This window comes from Scomber japonicus, chromosome 19 (genome assembly GCF_027409825.1).
Source record: "Scomber japonicus isolate fScoJap1 chromosome 19, fScoJap1.pri, whole genome shotgun sequence".
In the NCBI taxonomy this organism is placed as follows: domain Eukaryota; kingdom Metazoa; phylum Chordata; class Actinopteri; order Scombriformes; family Scombridae; genus Scomber; species Scomber japonicus.
This window is the reverse complement of record NC_070596.1, coordinates 7,121,497-7,138,574: the sequence shown is the minus strand read 5'-3', so window position 1 is coordinate 7,138,574 and position 17,078 is coordinate 7,121,497. Positions and strand designations below refer to the sequence as shown.

Below are 17,078 nucleotides of genomic sequence, written 5' to 3'. Positions count from 1 at the left end.
CCTTCTGGTAGTGAGAGAAATTACATAAACACATGTCATTGCTAAAAATACTGCTTTTTACATGAGCTGGCCCCAGCCCTGGTAACGTGCTGTGGTTGGGATGCACTGAGGGTAGTCCATCCAGGTGGACAGTTGCAAACCAATTGTTGCTGGTTGGCGTAAAAAACTCATCACTATGCAGGACACACAGCTACTAGGTTTAAAAACACTGTATACGGCAAAATATAGAGATTTGGCGGTGATAGCCTAAACTTGCATTGTATTTGGCAAGATCTTGAATGTAACAGACATTCATTTATTGTCTACATAAAAGTCCCACACTCCAGCTTTAAATACAGTGTAGCCTCACTTTCTGTATGTATTTCCAGAAAGCACAGTAATTTTGATCTCCAATGTTAGAAGTTCATATGACAAGTCAACTTAGATTTGTGAGAAATTAAATGCTGATGTGATTTTGACTGGTCAAACTGGAAGGAAGCGGGTTGAAGTTGGATAGAGGGTAGTCTCTAGTTGTCTTGGCTGCAAATAACAGCCACACTTTTCACTTTCCAGTAAATCAATTAAAGGCCTTAGTATGTATCAAACTAATTAGCTTATGTGGTATGTCATTCAGTCGTCCAAAAGCAGAAGTGTTTATACCTGTCCTGAGTGGCCACACCCAAAGGCAGGGAAGATAGCCTGCCACCCATCTGCTGCATCCCAGTGCCTCCCTGATCTCTTTCCAAGAACCCAATTTATGTAATTAAGACAGTAGCATAGCCTTTTGGACAGACTGTAGTCGAAGGCGTTCATTGTCTTGTGCTTGGTTGTATACATGAAAGGAAGTAGATGTGTGAATAATGAATAAAGATAAGTTCAGACCCTGCCTACTCTCAGACCTCCCCACACCTGTTCAATCTCTCAGGTTTCACAATTGGAAGACAATTTGTGAACCTCTTTGTAGCATACTGAGGCTTCTATAGTTATTTTAAAAAATGTGAGAAATTTGAAATGGTCACTATATCCCTGTCCCAAGGCTTGCTTGTTTTATTTCAAACCCCTAAGATATTCAGTTTACAATGATATATAAGCTGGAACCAGAGCATTTTTGATATTTTCTGGTGTCATCTGATCAAAGGTACAGTAGGATACAGTAAGATTAATCAAGTGTTCAGTGCCTCTTCTCCATATGCAGTGCTTTTTAAATGTCTAAGTGTGTATTCGAAAAGACCTTCAATCCTTCCTTGGACTACTTGTGTGTGATTTAACTGTTGATTGTTACATCCTGTCTCTGTTTCTTCCAGACTGTGTTGCTGTATGAGCGGGGTTTCCTTGGAGACAAGAGGAAGATGTTCTGAAAATTGGAGTCAGATCACACCACAGCCATGAGCCATAAATATCAGGGAGAGGCAATGGGGGAAGCAGGTGAGGAGCACAAGGCGGCCTCAGTGCCTCAGAGGAGCCGTCAACCCAATGGGACGACACCCGGGGAACCTCCTGTACGTCGATCCTGGAGGCCATGTCAGATGCTCAACCAGGATGGGGAACCGAACCCTCATCATCATCACCATCATCACCATCACCATCCTCCTCACCACCACCACCCACCCACAAGTCGTGGGCCCCCACGGCATCGCCGACGGCCTACATCAGGACAAGGGCAGGGCCAAAGCCAGGCTCAGAGTCCTGGTTTTGTCCCGGAGGTGGCTCCTTCTAATGAAAGTCGTGACAATGAGCCTCGCGCTGTACAGCTACCCCGCCCTGCTGTCGCCCGTTACCGTCGTCATGGTGACCCTAACCCCAGGTTCAGAGGTCACAGACAGAGGCAGCCAATCAGAGAGAAACAGGACTCTTCACCTGATGCAGACAAGAAAGAAGGTCCAGCATATGAGCAGGTGCAGGAAAGCCTACCAGAAAATCCTCTAAAGAACCAGTTGCAGGACAGGGGATCTCCTCACCAGACTCCCATCGCTGTTGTCACTCCCACCCACCTCTCACTAGGTCCAGAAACTTCTAACATGCAAGGAACTCCTCCTGCTGAGATGGAGGAGGACCTCCAAGAGTGTCAAGTAGAGTGTGAAGAGGAGTCACAGGAAGTTGAGGAGAAGGATGAAGAACAAGAACAGGCAGAGGACGATGGAGACCAGCAATCAACCCCAGGTCACTCCAGCTGCAGCCATGACAACATGCAGACAGTTGATGAAGGAGCAGAGGAACATGCTGAGAGGGTGGAGGAGGATCAGGAAGAAGGAATGGATGATGTAGTGGAGGACATTGCAGCTCAGGGAAGTGAAATTACTGATCTCTGCTCTGACACAGAGAGTGCTGCTTCGCTCAGTATGGACGGACCTCTCCACAGTCCGCCACCGCTCCACTCACCAACTCCTCCTTCCTCCCCTGATGCTCCACCTTTCCCCCAGCTGGACCACTTCAGTGAGGACAACAGTATGAGCCCTCTGCCTGACCATGACCTGATACCTGAAGAAGAGGAGGAAGAAGAAGAAGACGAAGAGGAAGAAGATGATGAGGATTGCTCGGAATCATGCTCACTGTCCCACTCCACTTCCTGCTCTGAATCTTATCCAAAAACCTATGCAGACTTTTATACAGAGTCCCACCAAAAGTCTTACTCTGAGCCGGACTTCGAGTCGTACTCTGAGCCAATATCCCATCCTAACTCTTTTCCTGAGCCCCTTAAGACCTCCTACCCTGAGTTACACAGAGAACCTCGCAGGCGTTGTGGTTGGAGGACTGAGTCCGATGAGGCGCAGCAGGAGTCCTACCAAGAGCCCCTTTCCAGCCATAGACAGGAGAATGTACTAAAAGGGGCTCCGAATCCCTCCATCAAGGGCTCCCATCATGCCCCAAGGCAGGGCAGAGACCGCAGTTCACATCACTCCCCTCTGGACCGCTCTGTTGGCTGCCGGCTGCACCACTATGACGGTCAGTCTGATGGAGAGGGGAACAGCGCCAATCAAAGCCCCATTCCTAAAAGTCGTAGGCATGCTTCCAAACAAGCGGAAACCCAGGCTAGGAGCCCCTCGTCTGGGCAGAGCAGCTCCGGTGAGGCCCAGGATGAGCGAAACATGTTGGGTGTCACAGCTGGTGAGGAAGGTACGAAGGGCTCAGGAGATGCCATCAGCCTGGCGATTAAAGACATCAAGGAGGCAATTGAGGAGGTTAAGACGAAGACAATACGTTCCCCCTACACACCTGACCAGCCTGTGGAACCGATTTGGGTGATGAGGCAGGAGGCCAGCCCCACAGAAGATGTATACCCACTGCAGCCATCGGTGGGCCATGTTAGTATGAGTTCTTTCATCATTGATCCTTCTTATTCTGTCTTTTAGTGAAAAATGTTTCGATCCGAAGGACTTTCTGCACTGTCATCAACATTTTTTATTTATTACACAAACAAAATCTATATTTTAAGCCTCAGTTGGGTCTCCAAAACCGGTTTAATTCCTCTACACCTGATGTTGCACTTTTCTTCATCAAGCAATAAATACTTTCAGTGTGGAATATCCTTTGGGAGATACAAGTCCGAGTTGCAGTTTTATGGACTCAGCACCTGGACAGGATAGATGTGGGTTTGTTTTCAGACCCAGACTCTATGAAAGGAGTAGATGGGTTAAACACAGTCTTTGAACAGGTTGTGTATGCTCCTGTTTTCCTGTTTTGTATGGTTTACAGTTAAGAGGGTCTCCTCATATTACCAGATACATAGTCCTACTTTGGCTTATTTTTTTTAATGATTTAACTTTATTTCAGCATTACAGGTAACTGTTGTTTTTTGAAAGGTGCATGAGGCCATTACAGGAACAGTTCAACACTTTGGGAAATGGGTTTATTATCTTTCTTTTAAAGAAGAAAACCAATCAATTTCCCTGTGGTTAGATTAGCTGAGCATGAAGACTGGTGGTAAGGGGAAACAGCGAGCCTGGCTTTGTCCACAGTCTGCCTGCTGTCTTATTTACACATGTATCTTGCTCATTTAGCACATTACATGTTTTCAGTATTACATTTTGAAGTTATTTTTTAACATTTCTATGAGCTATTTCTATTAATTCCCCTGAATGTTGAGCTTCTCCTTTAAGTTGTGCTGATGAGTGATATTGCCCAAGGAGTTAGGTCAGCAGTGCTGTAATAAATCAATTTGATTTGAATGCTTCCAGGAAGTTTTACTAGAAGATTTACATCCCCAGCTTTAATTTAATTTTCTGTTACTTGGATTCATGCCCAAATCCTGGATCATGTATTGTCTGAATAAGGTGAATTGTTTTAGATGCATTACAATTTCAAAAATGTGATATTTTCTTTTCTTTTATTTTCCTTCTCTCAGTCCTCTCCTCAGTCCCCCTCTCAATCAGTGTCCGAGTCTCCGTCCCGATACGCTCCAGTTCCAGTGCGGGAGCCAGTTAGTCCTCAGAAAGCCGAATCATCCAGAGCCCTTCCTCCCCAACATTATCACCAACAGCAACCCCAGCACAATCATCATCACCACAAAGGCCACCAGTCACAGCAGCAGCAGAGGGAGACTGTGAGGCCACCACAGACGTACACGCAGCCGCAGACGTATGCACAGCCGCAGACATACGCGCAGCCGCAACCTTACGCGCACATGCCTCCCAATCAGCATCAGCATCAACAACGTCAACAACAACGTCAACATCAACAGCACCATCAACAGCACCATCAACAGCATCATCAACAGCATCATCAACCGCATCCGCAGCTTCCACCTCAACAGCCGCGGCCACAAGTACAGCCACAGTCGCCCCCAAAGCAGCCGTCTATCCAGGAGGTGAGAGCTGAACCTCCCAGTGTCCATAAGTTATGTTATACAGACATCCCAACCTGCAAAAAGTCATTTCAGGGAGGTCCGTTCCGGGATGTGTGTGCATGCAGTCACTCTCTAGCTCCAGATTCCGGGAGATTGGATCTCATTTGAGGGCGTCAGAGAGCCGCTATCAATATGCGGGAGACTCCCAGACCTTCCAGGAGAGTTGGGATGTCTGTGTTATGTACAGCTTAATATCACATTTCAGTGAAGCTTACAGGGCCCGCAACTGCAGCAATTGCTGATCCAGCGTGGATGGTTTATACCTGTATAGTTGACATTAATTTGACAATGTTGAAATGATTATATTCAACATACAAAATCACACATATGATAATCAAATTGGATTTTTGCTAGTTTTTGATTAAGATTTGCCTGTTATTAAATCAGAACAAAGAAATCCACTCAGACTCCATAAACCCTCAAAGAAGGTTAAGAAGAAACAATCATACAACTAAACGTACTTAGAGTTCAGCTTTACATTCTTGTGTAGTGATCATTTTCTGCCCCCCAGCCTCATGAAACCCATTTCAAATTTTTTAAAATGTGTGGTTTTGATAGAGACGCAAGTGTGGTGATAAGTCCTGTAAAGACTTATCTTCTACAGTGTGTTTATCGCTTAGCAACTAAATGGCTGACAGCAGAATTTAAACGAGTTGATAGAGAGAACTTCAGTGTATGAGTAGAAGTAATAAGGATTGTGATATAGCTTCTTTTTTTTGTGCCTTTATAGATTCGCAGATCTCTTCCCCCATTTCCCACATTTGTGGACGGTAAGTGAAAATCATACTTTCAAGAGAGATTCAGTCTTTGCATTTAACCCATCTAAGTATTAGAAGCAGCGGGCAGCCACTATGCAGCACCCAGGGACTAACTCCAGTTCTATGTCAGTACCTTGGTCACGGGCACTGACAGGAGAATTAACAAATCATTAGATTAGTAGCTTTATTATCATTATATTGAGGGTCAGACAACAATATAATGAAATTTAGATAGCACTCCCTGAGCCATAACAACATTTAAGACAATTAAAAACAACTTAAGACATAAATACAACATTAACAATCTATAAGAGTAACAAAGTGCAATATGCAATATAAAAGGTGCAAACAGTAGCAATTCTTGTAACAGTAGGCCATGTATATGTAAGTATATATGTTTACCTCATGGGGTGCGTTTGGTTACCACAGTCCCAGGACCATGTGACCCCGAAGACCTCATCGATGGGATCATCTTTGCAGCGACTTACCTGGGCTGCACCCACCTGCTGTCAGAGAGGACGCCCACAAAGAGCGCCCGCATGCAGCAGGCACAGGAGGCCATGAGCAGAGTCCGGGTGAGACCTTGACATAGAAATAAATTGTATAATTTCATATCTCTGAGAATGATAATCAAAATAAGTCAACAGCATTTTCTTTCTTCTTATGTCAGCTATGTTTAAAAAGTACAAAACATGAAGTCTTAGGTTCGAATTTAGACGGAGGGACAAATTAAAAGAAAAACCTTCAGTGGAGTGGAGAAAGATGCTTCCACACAGGTGCTCTGTATAGTACAATAAAGCAATTAAAATCCAATCATGCTCTGCAGCAGGTATAAAAGCAACATTACAGCTTGATAACTGTAAATTAAGGGTTTACGCTCTTAAATTAATGTTACAACAAACATCAAAACAAAAAATCAAAAATCAACAGTTCAAAGATGAGAGCCGCTGCTGTTTTCTTAGACATGAAGACACATCACCAGTAGTGCATCTGAGGTCCACTTCATATTTGGGTCTTTTAACGTCAGAAAACCTCGCCCTGGCAACACAGCCAGCGGGTAAAAAAGTCCCCGGGTTCGTGCACAGCTCATCATCCACAGATCACTGCTCCTGATCCACAGTCACACAGGCTCCTCTCCTCAGCTCCACTGCATGTTATATAAACTGTATTTCAGGGCTGCGAGGCCCCCGGAGACTGCAGGCTCCCGCTTTCTGCTCCCGTCACAGTGCATGATGTCAAACACTCATCACACGAGGAGAGAATACTTTTTGACTTTCCATCACAGCCATCAAACTAAGTATAACAGCTCTTATAATTGTGGCTCGTCTCGCTTGCTGATATCCAGAGAGGATATTCAGATACGCCGAACCAAAAAACGGGATTTGCACAGCGTGTGTGAACGTAGAGTCAGTTAAGGGGTCGGTGGTGTAGAACCGCTGGAGTATGAGGGATGAGCAGAGAGACGTGTGAAGAAAGTCAGAGGCAGGAAGATGACGAGCTGAGCTGAACGCTGCTTCGTGGCCGTTTGACTGACAGTTCCGGGACATCGTCTCCGTTAAGGTCTGAGAGGAAAGAAACCTACAGTGAAGGAGAAGGTTAGAAACTATGTAATGATGAGAGGGGATGGAGAAGTCATTCATTGGACTTTTTTAGGATGAGAGGATGCTCGTTGGTGAGCTGATATCTCACTTAAGAGCCTGATAGTGGTGCTGTTTTCTTCCCTAATTTAAATCTGTAAAGCTCCTGTTTCTTGTATGTGTGAGGTAACGTGAGGCTGTAACTATATTGCGTAAACATCGTTTTTTAGGTTTGTGCATATTGGAATTATATTGTTAAATTTATCCAATTATTATAATGTTTCAAAGTAACCTCCCAATAAAAAACTCAAAGAAACGTCTAAATTTAGTTAATTTCAGGTCATCTTTAGTAACATTAGGTATGTTGGGTTCACAGTGAAAGCTTTTACCTTCACATTATAATGCATGTATTGTGAAGCTCATGCAGGAAGTGATGATTGAGTATGAGTTGTGGCTTTATGAAACAATAAAATTTCACCACTGCAATTAAACACAACACTAAACAGTATTAATGAGGATTTGTCACGTCTGGCTGAGACCTGATCAGATTAATAAGGCCAGTATCAGGATCAATATCGATCCAACGACTTGTAGCATGTTCTGTTAATGAATTTTCATTGACATTAATTGCATGTCAGCATTAAATAAAGTTAAATAAATAAATAAAAGATTAGATAGCCCAGATGGAAGATGATCATTTCATAAAAGTCTGTCTGTAAATCTAATTTTAATGACTTTATCATTTAACTCAGAGAGACAGATGCAGATTATTACACAGGTCGACTGACAGCTATAAAATGAACTGAAATACTGAAGCTGACGTGACTGCTGTTAGCTGAGTGATGTACAGTGACGTGCAGCGCAGGTCAGGAGTCAGACTCCAGCTGGTGATGATGATGACATGCACAGCCTGCAGAGCCACTGAGCAGCGCGGTGTGAAATGAGCCTCTGTGAACCAACACACACACACACACACACACACACACACACACAAAGCAATTTTCTTGACCGCAGTAAATAAACACTTGTGAGAAATATGCTTCAATAGAGATCTGATTACAGTGACGCCTTTTATATACAAGTGAAATTTCAAAGCAACATGAGGCCACACTGGAGCTGCTAATGTGTTATAGTAAAGTGGAAAAGTCAAAAGGTTAAATGATGACACATAAGGACTGTATCTGATTATTTGCTCACTTCATGTGAACCATAACTTGGCAGAGGTCGCTGATTTACTGGAAAAGTCTGTTCTTAATTCAGCCAACATGTTCAGGCACAGAGCCTTCATCAGTTTACTGTTTAATCAAGGCTGTTGTCATTACATCATGTACTGATAGCTGTCGGTGTAACAGCAAACAACTGAGGTACAATGAGACAACAGTTTTGAGATTAATTCAATGTGGGTTATTCACTTTGAGTGAACTGACCTTTTTAAAGCTGAGGCATCTGGCTCCAACATGTGTCTCCAAATGTGTCTTGAGTGACCATTACATCATTTCTGTTTGCAAAGACCAGTTTTATTGTTGTTTCTAACCAATGGGAGGACATGTATCCAAAGCTGTGCTCAATAACAGGATAAACAAATATAATAACAGTGCATTGTGTGACCCCTTATGAAAATTATAAGTACTTGTGCTATTGATTTGCTCTAGCACCGCTTCTTAACATATGACAAATCTAGAGTTAAATGCAGTAATCCCCCTACAGCTGCATCTCCCCATTAAGAAACATTGTACTCATTTACACATTAACTTAATTAATTATTTAAATCTCCTGACATGCCAACAGGATTGGTCATGATCAATGTTAATTAATGTTCTGTGTTCTTCACACCCAGAAGGTCACACACACACTCATACCAGGTTCATACAGGAAAACTGTATTGGAGTAAAGCAACTGTACTCCTGATAAACCCTGATCTCATGATGTTCAGCAGCAGAGCGAAAGTACAAACTGTAGGTGTGAACTTGATGAGATAGAATAAACTACTCAGAGGAAATAGAATTAAGTTTTTAGTTTCTGAAGTCATTTGTTTTAGAAAGAGTTGAAGTTATTTTCTGGGTTTGGGTTCATTTCTATTCCAATTACTGATTTGAAAAAGGCAACTGTATTAATGTGGTAACGGGAAAAACAGGGAAAAAACAGGAAGTGGATTTTGTTTTGTTAGTTCATAAGAAAACGGAAAAACAAAACAATGCATTTCTTTATCCTGTTTATTGTTATCTTTATCCTCTTATCAGACAAGTTGAACACAGCTTTGGATGGAGGGTCCCTAGGAGGCAGCAATGCACTTCCTGTGTCTAGTCTGTCGGAAACAGGAGGACATCAGTTTAGTAGGTGGTCTTTCAATGTGGCCCATGACACATTGTCTTTCCACTGCTAAAACAATGTAGCCACATGCAGCCCAGACCACCTACAAATGTGGATCTCAAGGCGTCTTCATTCACACCTGTTCTTAGATGATCTGAACACCTGAGATGCATGTTAATGACAGTAAATCGGGTGAGTGAGGCCGTTTCTGTTAATAAAAGAGGCTGGCCTCCAAAAAACACACTTGACTTCATGTTTTAGTCTATAAATATATTCAGGCATGAGCAATTTGTAAAAAAAAAGTGTTTTTACTTTCACTTATTTCATTTTCTTACCAATATTACAATTTCAACTGAAATCACCATTATAGTCTATAAACTTCTGTGTTTGTGGTCTACATAGTGTTATCCAAGATTTGGCCCAGTTATAATCACAAACTCATACCAGTTTAACCAGTAGATTATGACCAGAGTTCTCTATCGACAGTACATCCATCATTAATACTTGACAACTAGTGTCTGCTAACTGCCTGTCCGGATATAATGCAATGCAATTAACTAAAACACTCACCACTCTATTTAACAGTGGACAGACACAGTCTGTCTTTTCAAACACATTAATGATAGAGAGTGTTGTTTGTCTAGCTGAGTGTCAGCAGCACAGACACGCATGCAGAGAGCATATTAACGCGGCAAACTGCCAAAGATGAGATTTTGTGTATTAAATCTTTTTCACAGACAACATTCTGATGTGTCACAGCAGGAGAAGCACATGATTAAATTAATGTTTTAATCTAAACTCCATTTGGTTGCTTCACTTTCACGGTCCTGGTGTTGTGCGTGCTGGCTCAATGACACTGTCATGACAAACCGGGACACCTGAGTAGAACAAAGCCATCATTAATGTTATTAGGAACATCTGTGCTTTTCCTGCTATGACATGCAAACGTGTCTGTGGCGGAAAACACTTATTAACAACAACAGTAATTAGCTACAGCAGTTTCACTATAATAACTTGAAATCACTCAACACTGAATATAGCTATCAAAAAGTTGCTTAAATGGAATAAACTGTAGTGTCAATCCAGGTAAAAGCTGCGATCCTTTTTGATTTTTATTCAATCTGCTTCACATCTTTACTGATGTAGGCGAGCAGATGGGTGGATTTTAAATCCTGAAACAGCACAGATGCAGTTTAGAGGGTAAACGGGGGCACAAGCCAAGATTCGGAAATGGGAACCCTGAGCCGTGATGAGACGTCTGCCAGAAAACACACAAGGTTGCTTCTCTTCCTCCGGGGGTCGTTTGTGTCACATAGATGAAGGAGGAACTTTTGATAATATTTGCTGCAAAGGCTTCTGGCAGCCCGCTGTTGTCAGATGTGATAGACAGTAACATCACTGTCCTCCCACACACATATGCACACATACAAAACATACACCTTTAAGGTCTTTTTGTCCCTTAATTTGGCATTTGGAATAGAGACGGTCCACAGAGAATGTGGCGATCTGTTTTTTTGTCCATCCAACCTGAAAAACTATTTTCTGGAACTGTTGTCTTGATTATTCTCTCTCTGAGTCTGTGTTCTACTCTCTGATCACTACAGGCTGCTCAGAAACAGGCGAAGAACAGGAAAAAGGTAGGTTCTCTTTGTTCATTCGCTACCTCTGTGACTGTGTCAGTTTCATTTAAAGCAGGACGTGTCTGTACAGATGTTTGTGGCTGAATGTTGACAAGGACAACATCAATGTGCAAGTCTTTGTCTTTGTATAAAAGTCCTTTTGTATAGTGTTTGCTTACATTTTTGTTTTCCTCTTGTCTTTATTTTTTTTACCTTCAGTTTCATTTTTGTTTGTTGCACGAGATGTTAGAATTTATATGTGATGTGTTTCTACAGTAGTGAGGCAGACTCTGTTCTCTTCCTTCACTGCTGTTCGTCAACCTGTTGCTTCCTCTGTTCATTTCCTCTATTGTCTATATTGTCTATACAGAGCCCCGACGGTGAGGGTCCGTCGACCGCCGAGGTGGATCTGTTCATGTCCACGCAGAGGATCAAAGTCCTCAATGCAGACACTCAGGTATGGAAATAATAACTCCTTACCTTCTCTCATGAATCAATACATCATCACAACCTTCTGTACTGAAAAATGTGATAATACAAAGAGAGACTACAGCTTAGATTACCTCAGATGCCTCAAAAGCATCACAGTTACATTTCTTCTGGGGTTCATTTAGAGTACCTCATGTCTGTGTTTGGCCACCAGGAGTCTATAATGGACCTGCCATTGAGGACGATCTCCTACATAGCAGACATCGGTAACATGGTGGTGCTGATGGCCCGGGGGAAGATGGTCCGATCCCGCAGCGCACAGGACAATTTGGACAACACCGCCGAGCACACCACCATGACCCACGACGACAGGCGGCTGTACAGGATGATCTGCCACGTCTTCGAGTCTGAAGATGTGAGTCACTGATTAAAAATCTGATAATAATGTATCAATGTCATCTATTAATATATAAATTATACATTGTATTGAAGCCTGAACATAAGACGACCCCCTCCCTCCCTTTTATAACACCTGCTATTGAAAAAAAGATTTCTTACTTACTTTGACATCATCCTGTTGGGAAAATAAGACACTATTAATCCAAGAAGAGTCCTTATCTTGGAAGCCTTGTCTCTTGTAAAAATGAAACACTTCTATTAAAGCAGATTGTAAATTCCACATTGATGTATCTCGTCTGACAGTCACACACTCTCTTCTGTCAGGCTTTGGATGTGACAGCAGTGACTCTTTGCTGTTTAACAGATGTTTCATCCCTGCAGTAAAGAAGTATATAGTGTGTGTATAGTGAATAGTGTGTTTAAAAGACACTAAACAGACTTAAAGGCACTTGCTAGCCTAGCAACATTAAGGCTACAAACAACTCATAATGTAGCAGGTGTTTCATTGATACTCTCTCCATCCCTAAACATGTAATTGCATAGTCCTCAAATATTCAGGCGGTGTGGTAATTCTCTGGCACTTCTGGGAAATACGTTAGTTATGATAGTTGTCTTGCTGGGAGTTAGGCGAACTACAGAGGGCATGTTGGGACATGTTGAGCCTAGCTTAGCATAAACACTGGAAACAGGGGAAAACTGAAGCAAGCCTTCAGCACAAGTGTAAAACTATACCATCCTTTTACATGCTGTATCATGTTGACTAGCAAAGTAATCACCTATACACCCAAGAATCACCTTCATTAAGAGTTAGAAAATTAGTGAAACTGCCTTATGACCAGAATACTAATATTCTCCGTGCAGTCAGTGGGCTCAGCTGTTTCTGGTTAGTAAAACGCAGCAACAACTGCTTTTAAGTGTCCCTTTTCCAAGTGTAAGTATCACAACTTTGGAGTTGTTAGCTAACACTAAGCTAGCAGTTTCCACCTGTCTCCAGAGTTTGTGCTAAGCTAGGCTACACACAAGAGAGCCATCTGTTTGTTTTAGAAGCACAAAGTACCGTAACTGATTCACATTCACTACTAACTTCTGCAAAGTAAGCAAAACTTATTATGGATGAAAAAATATTAACTTTGTAGTTTGAGAGAGACATTGAGACTTTTAACTGTTACATAGGACAACCTAGGTCTGTCTTTATTTTTATTGATTCGTCCATCATTCTAATCAGTACCAGTAACGTTGTACTCAAGTTCTAATAACCAGGAATGATCCTTTAAGACTTGGTTTGAAGGTTAGGGATAGAATTAGCTTAATGTTGGGGTGAGGGTTTTCTTAATGGGATGTAACTAAGCCTTTTAAACATGAGGCCTGCAGGCAAAACTCCTGCAGAGACTCTGAAGTCCCGTTGTCTGTATCTTTCAGGCCCAGCTGATAGCTCAGTCCATAGGTCAGTCTTTCAGCGTCGCCTACCAGGAGTTCCTCAGGGCCAATGGCATCGACCCCGAGGACCTGAGCCAGAGGGAGTACAGCGACCTGCTCAACACTCAGGACATGTACAACGACGACCTCATCCACTTCTCCAAGTCAGAGAACTGCAGAGATGTGAGTGAGCCAGCAGGTGGCAGCAGAGTCACAGGAGTTTTTTTTTTATTTACTTGTGGTGCTGAAACAGATCAATTTGTCAATGGGGACATTTTACTTTCTTTCTATTTCACATTATATATTAATGACTTTTTATATATGATTTTGTACATATAAAGATCACAGTACAGGTCAAATTATGCATATTTGTTTCCTTGGGAAGACAAGTAATTTAAATGGGAAAATCTCAATAAAGCAGTTTTTGTATTTTAGTTTGAAACTGGTATCAAGTGTTGAAATAGAGCAGTCACATTGTCATAAATATTTGCATACAAAGGACAAAATACTGGATTTTTCTGCTCAGCTTGCTCTGTTAGTTTGCCTTCTAGGGGTTCAAATGAGCAGCTGGTTTTGTAGTCGCAGCTGTGTGACAGTCCTGAAAAAAAGCCATATGGTTTTAAAAAAGTCTTCCTAACCCCAGTATGATGCGCAACCTGGTCTAACCTCAGACCCGCCTCCCTCTCTGCTGCTCTGAGCACACAATGTTGCTTTTAAGTTGGAGCTTGAACTAGGTGCAGCATTAGTCAGGCATGTTGTTTGGATTGTGTTCTTTCACCAAGAGAGGTTTTAACAATTAAAATTTTAACAGTGAATGTTGATACATTTCCATAATTTATCCAGCAGGAGGAAAGTCTGTACAAAAATGGCCCAAAGTGATGACGTAACTGCTGTTTTCTCTTTTGTGACTCAGCTGAGTCTCTGACAACAAAGTTGGGCTTGTTTCCCGGCAGGTTTACATTGAGAAGCAGAAGGGGGAGATCCTGGGTGTGGTGATAGTGGAGTCTGGCTGGGGCTCCATCCTCCCCACCGTCATCATCGCCAGCATGATGCACGCCGGTCCGGCTGAGAAGTCCGGTCGACTCAACATCGGAGACCAGATCATGACCATCAATGGGACGAGCCTGGTGGGTCTACCGCTCAGCACCTGTCAGAGCATCATCAAGGTACGCTACTGCTGCTCTTATGTTATGTACATGTAGACCTTTTCTAAATTACTGAAAATACTTTTTACATTTTTTCCTGAAATGTTCTATTCTGAACTCAAAGCTGCTTGATCGGCTCACTCAAAAGAACCTCTGATTTAGTTTTGTCATAATTACAATTTGGTTTTCTTGTAACTATCTCCTCTTGTTCCACTGTATATTATCGTGTCTGTTTAACCTCCTGTAGATAACCTGACTCTGTTATTCCTCAGGGTCTAAAGTCTCAGTCCAGGATCAAGATGAACATCGTCAGGTGCCCACCCGTCACCATGGTGCTCATCCGCAGGCCGGACCTCAGATACCAGCTGGGCTTCAGTGTCCAGAACGGCATTGTGAGTATCGGGACTGATCACAGAAGATGAGGTTGTCTTCATTGAATAGTTTATAAGAAGTTTTACTTTAACTATGCTCTAGTGCCCCTTCATCCTTCTACAATCACTGTAACATGAACCAGTAAATACTATTTTGGTTCTATATCCAACACCTCTTTGACCTAAAAGAAAGAAAAGAACTAAAACACTGAGTGATCTAGGAGAAAGCACTTTTTCTGCTGCCTTGTTCTTCAGCATACATTTATATGTATGTGTTGTTTTTGATGATGTTCGATTATTTAAAATATCATCACATCATCTTTCTGCTGATGGAATGAGTCACGTTGTGTTTTGAACTTTGGTGCGCAGATCTGCAGCCTGATGAGGGGGGGCATCGCTGAGAGAGGAGGCGTCCGTGTCGGTCACCGCATCATTGAGATCAACAGCCAGAGCGTCGTAGCGACGCCTCACGAGAAGATCGTTCAGATCTTGTCCAACGCCATGGGAGAGGTATGAGGAGCGCTCAATGTCTCCTTTTGAAATCAAGATAACACATTTCGGGAATATATTTAAGAAATGTGACATTTATTCCTACAGAAAGTTTTAAGTGCAAATGATGTAGCAGTTATAATTGTTTTTCTAGTCATTGTTTTGCAGTTAGCTGTAATTTCCTTTTAAAATCAATGTTTTGAATATTGTACCAGAAAAAAATGAAATTGGGGAAATTATTCATATATGAAAAGGAACCCTTTCTTCAAAATCTTGGTATGTCTTTTCATGTTTCTACCTTTTTGACCCTCACATACTGCCCAGGGTCAAATGTGACCCATTTATACATTTAAGAGCAGTACAAATACCCTAAATACTTTTTACCTTTTAGACTAACATTTTGGTAACTTCTCCTTGTGTGACCCAGTCCATGAAAACTACTTTTGTTGGACCAATTTTTTAAAGAAAACTGTTGCATTCCTCACATTTAATATAATTCATTGAACGTATGCTCCTGTTTTATGTAACATTGGACCATTATATGGCATGATGACAATGTGTTATAGACTAATTAGGAAGGGTTTGAATATGAACAGTACTTGATGGTTAACTCCCATCATTTCTTTCGTCTTGTGTTGCAGATCCACATGAAGACGATGCCTGCAGCCATGTACCGTCTGCTAACAGCACAGGAGCAACCTGTCTACATCTGAACATGGCTCTCACTTTTTTTTTTTTGCACCACGTCGACTCTTTACTACCGTCCATCCATCTTTCAGTTTGTTTGAATCCCTTTCTCCCTCTCTGTCTATCCCCTCTCTGTTTGATATCACTTGACTTGCCTTAATCTGTACAGTACACTGTCAATGTAAACATGTACATCTACAGTATGACAGCAGGAGGCAGATTATTTCACTTTAGGCTGAGTTTTAATGTGACGTGTTATGTTTGACCAAAGAGAAATCGTGGGTTTTATTGTGTATATTTAGGTGACAAACAGAGTTAAAATATTACCTTTGGTTTTAAATAGCTGTAATATCTGAATGTACTCTAATGATGTTGGACCTATAAGTTGTCAGGGCAACCCAAAACTTTAAACTGGACAAGTTCAAGGGGGAATGCATGTACAATTCTGCTGAATAAATGGAAGAAAAGACAGCGAAGTAAATTGTGGTTTGTTTGTTACAGTTCCAATCCAAATCCAAATTAAATGGATTATGGTTTCTATTAATTTTACTGCCTCAAAACCAGCTTATATTTTTAAATGTTCCAGAGGGAAAAAATAACATGTTGATGGGTTTTTCTTGGAGACGTGTGGATTGTTCTATTTGTTTAAACTAAAGTAAATCTGTTGTGAGATGGATGAGTGACGTCAAAAATGCTCCAGAAACACTTTAAACCGATGTGGACTGCCCCTTCACGTGTTCAATCTTAAAGCATTTAATCTCTCCAAACTGCTCCAACAACAAAAGTAGAACTTAACACTTCCAAACAAACATAATGTAAAAAAAAAACAAACTATTTATTTATTTATTAGAATTCCCATGAGTCTGTTCCATAATACTCAGGAGATCACAAACTAAAAAAAAGAAGAAAAATCACAGACTAACACATTAAAAAGAAACTGAACAATCAACGTGATTGTCGTCACCACATTCCCGACGCGCTCGTGTAGAGACCTAAGAGGCTGATTTGAGTGTGAATTCAATATAAAAACAATTTAAAAATGGTATTTATCTCTGG

The 17,078-nt window shown here is 41.7% G+C and overlaps 1 protein-coding gene across 1 annotated transcript; it reads left to right on the top strand.

Moving 5' to 3' along the window:
• Positions 1–1,364: 1,364 nt before the first annotated feature.
• On the top strand, positions 1,365–16,048 carry LOC128380669 (amyloid-beta A4 precursor protein-binding family A member 1-like). Its single transcript, XM_053340537.1, has 12 exons — positions 1,365–3,272; positions 4,322–4,783; positions 5,553–5,592; positions 6,010–6,155; positions 11,072–11,104; positions 11,457–11,543; positions 11,730–11,930; positions 13,334–13,513; positions 14,284–14,496; positions 14,748–14,867; positions 15,216–15,356; positions 15,977–16,048. The coding sequence occupies exons 1-12, from the start codon at positions 1,365–1,367 to the stop codon at positions 16,046–16,048; spliced, it is 3,603 nt and encodes a 1,200-aa protein (XP_053196512.1).
• The last annotated feature ends 1,030 nt before the right edge of the window (positions 16,049–17,078 follow it).

Excerpts from the sequence above, each read along its gene's own strand:
- LOC128380669 (XM_053340537.1), top strand. The coding sequence starts at position 1,365 with ATGAGCCATAAATATCAGGGAGAGGCAATGGGGGAAGCAGGTGAGGAG. Across the intron at positions 3,273-4,321 it reads TATACCCACTGCAGCCATCG|TCCTCTCCTCAGTCCCCCTC; the intron begins GTGGGCCATGTT and ends TCCTTCTCTCAG. Across the intron at positions 4,784-5,552 it reads AGCAGCCGTCTATCCAGGAG|ATTCGCAGATCTCTTCCCCC; the intron begins GTGAGAGCTGAA and ends GTGCCTTTATAG.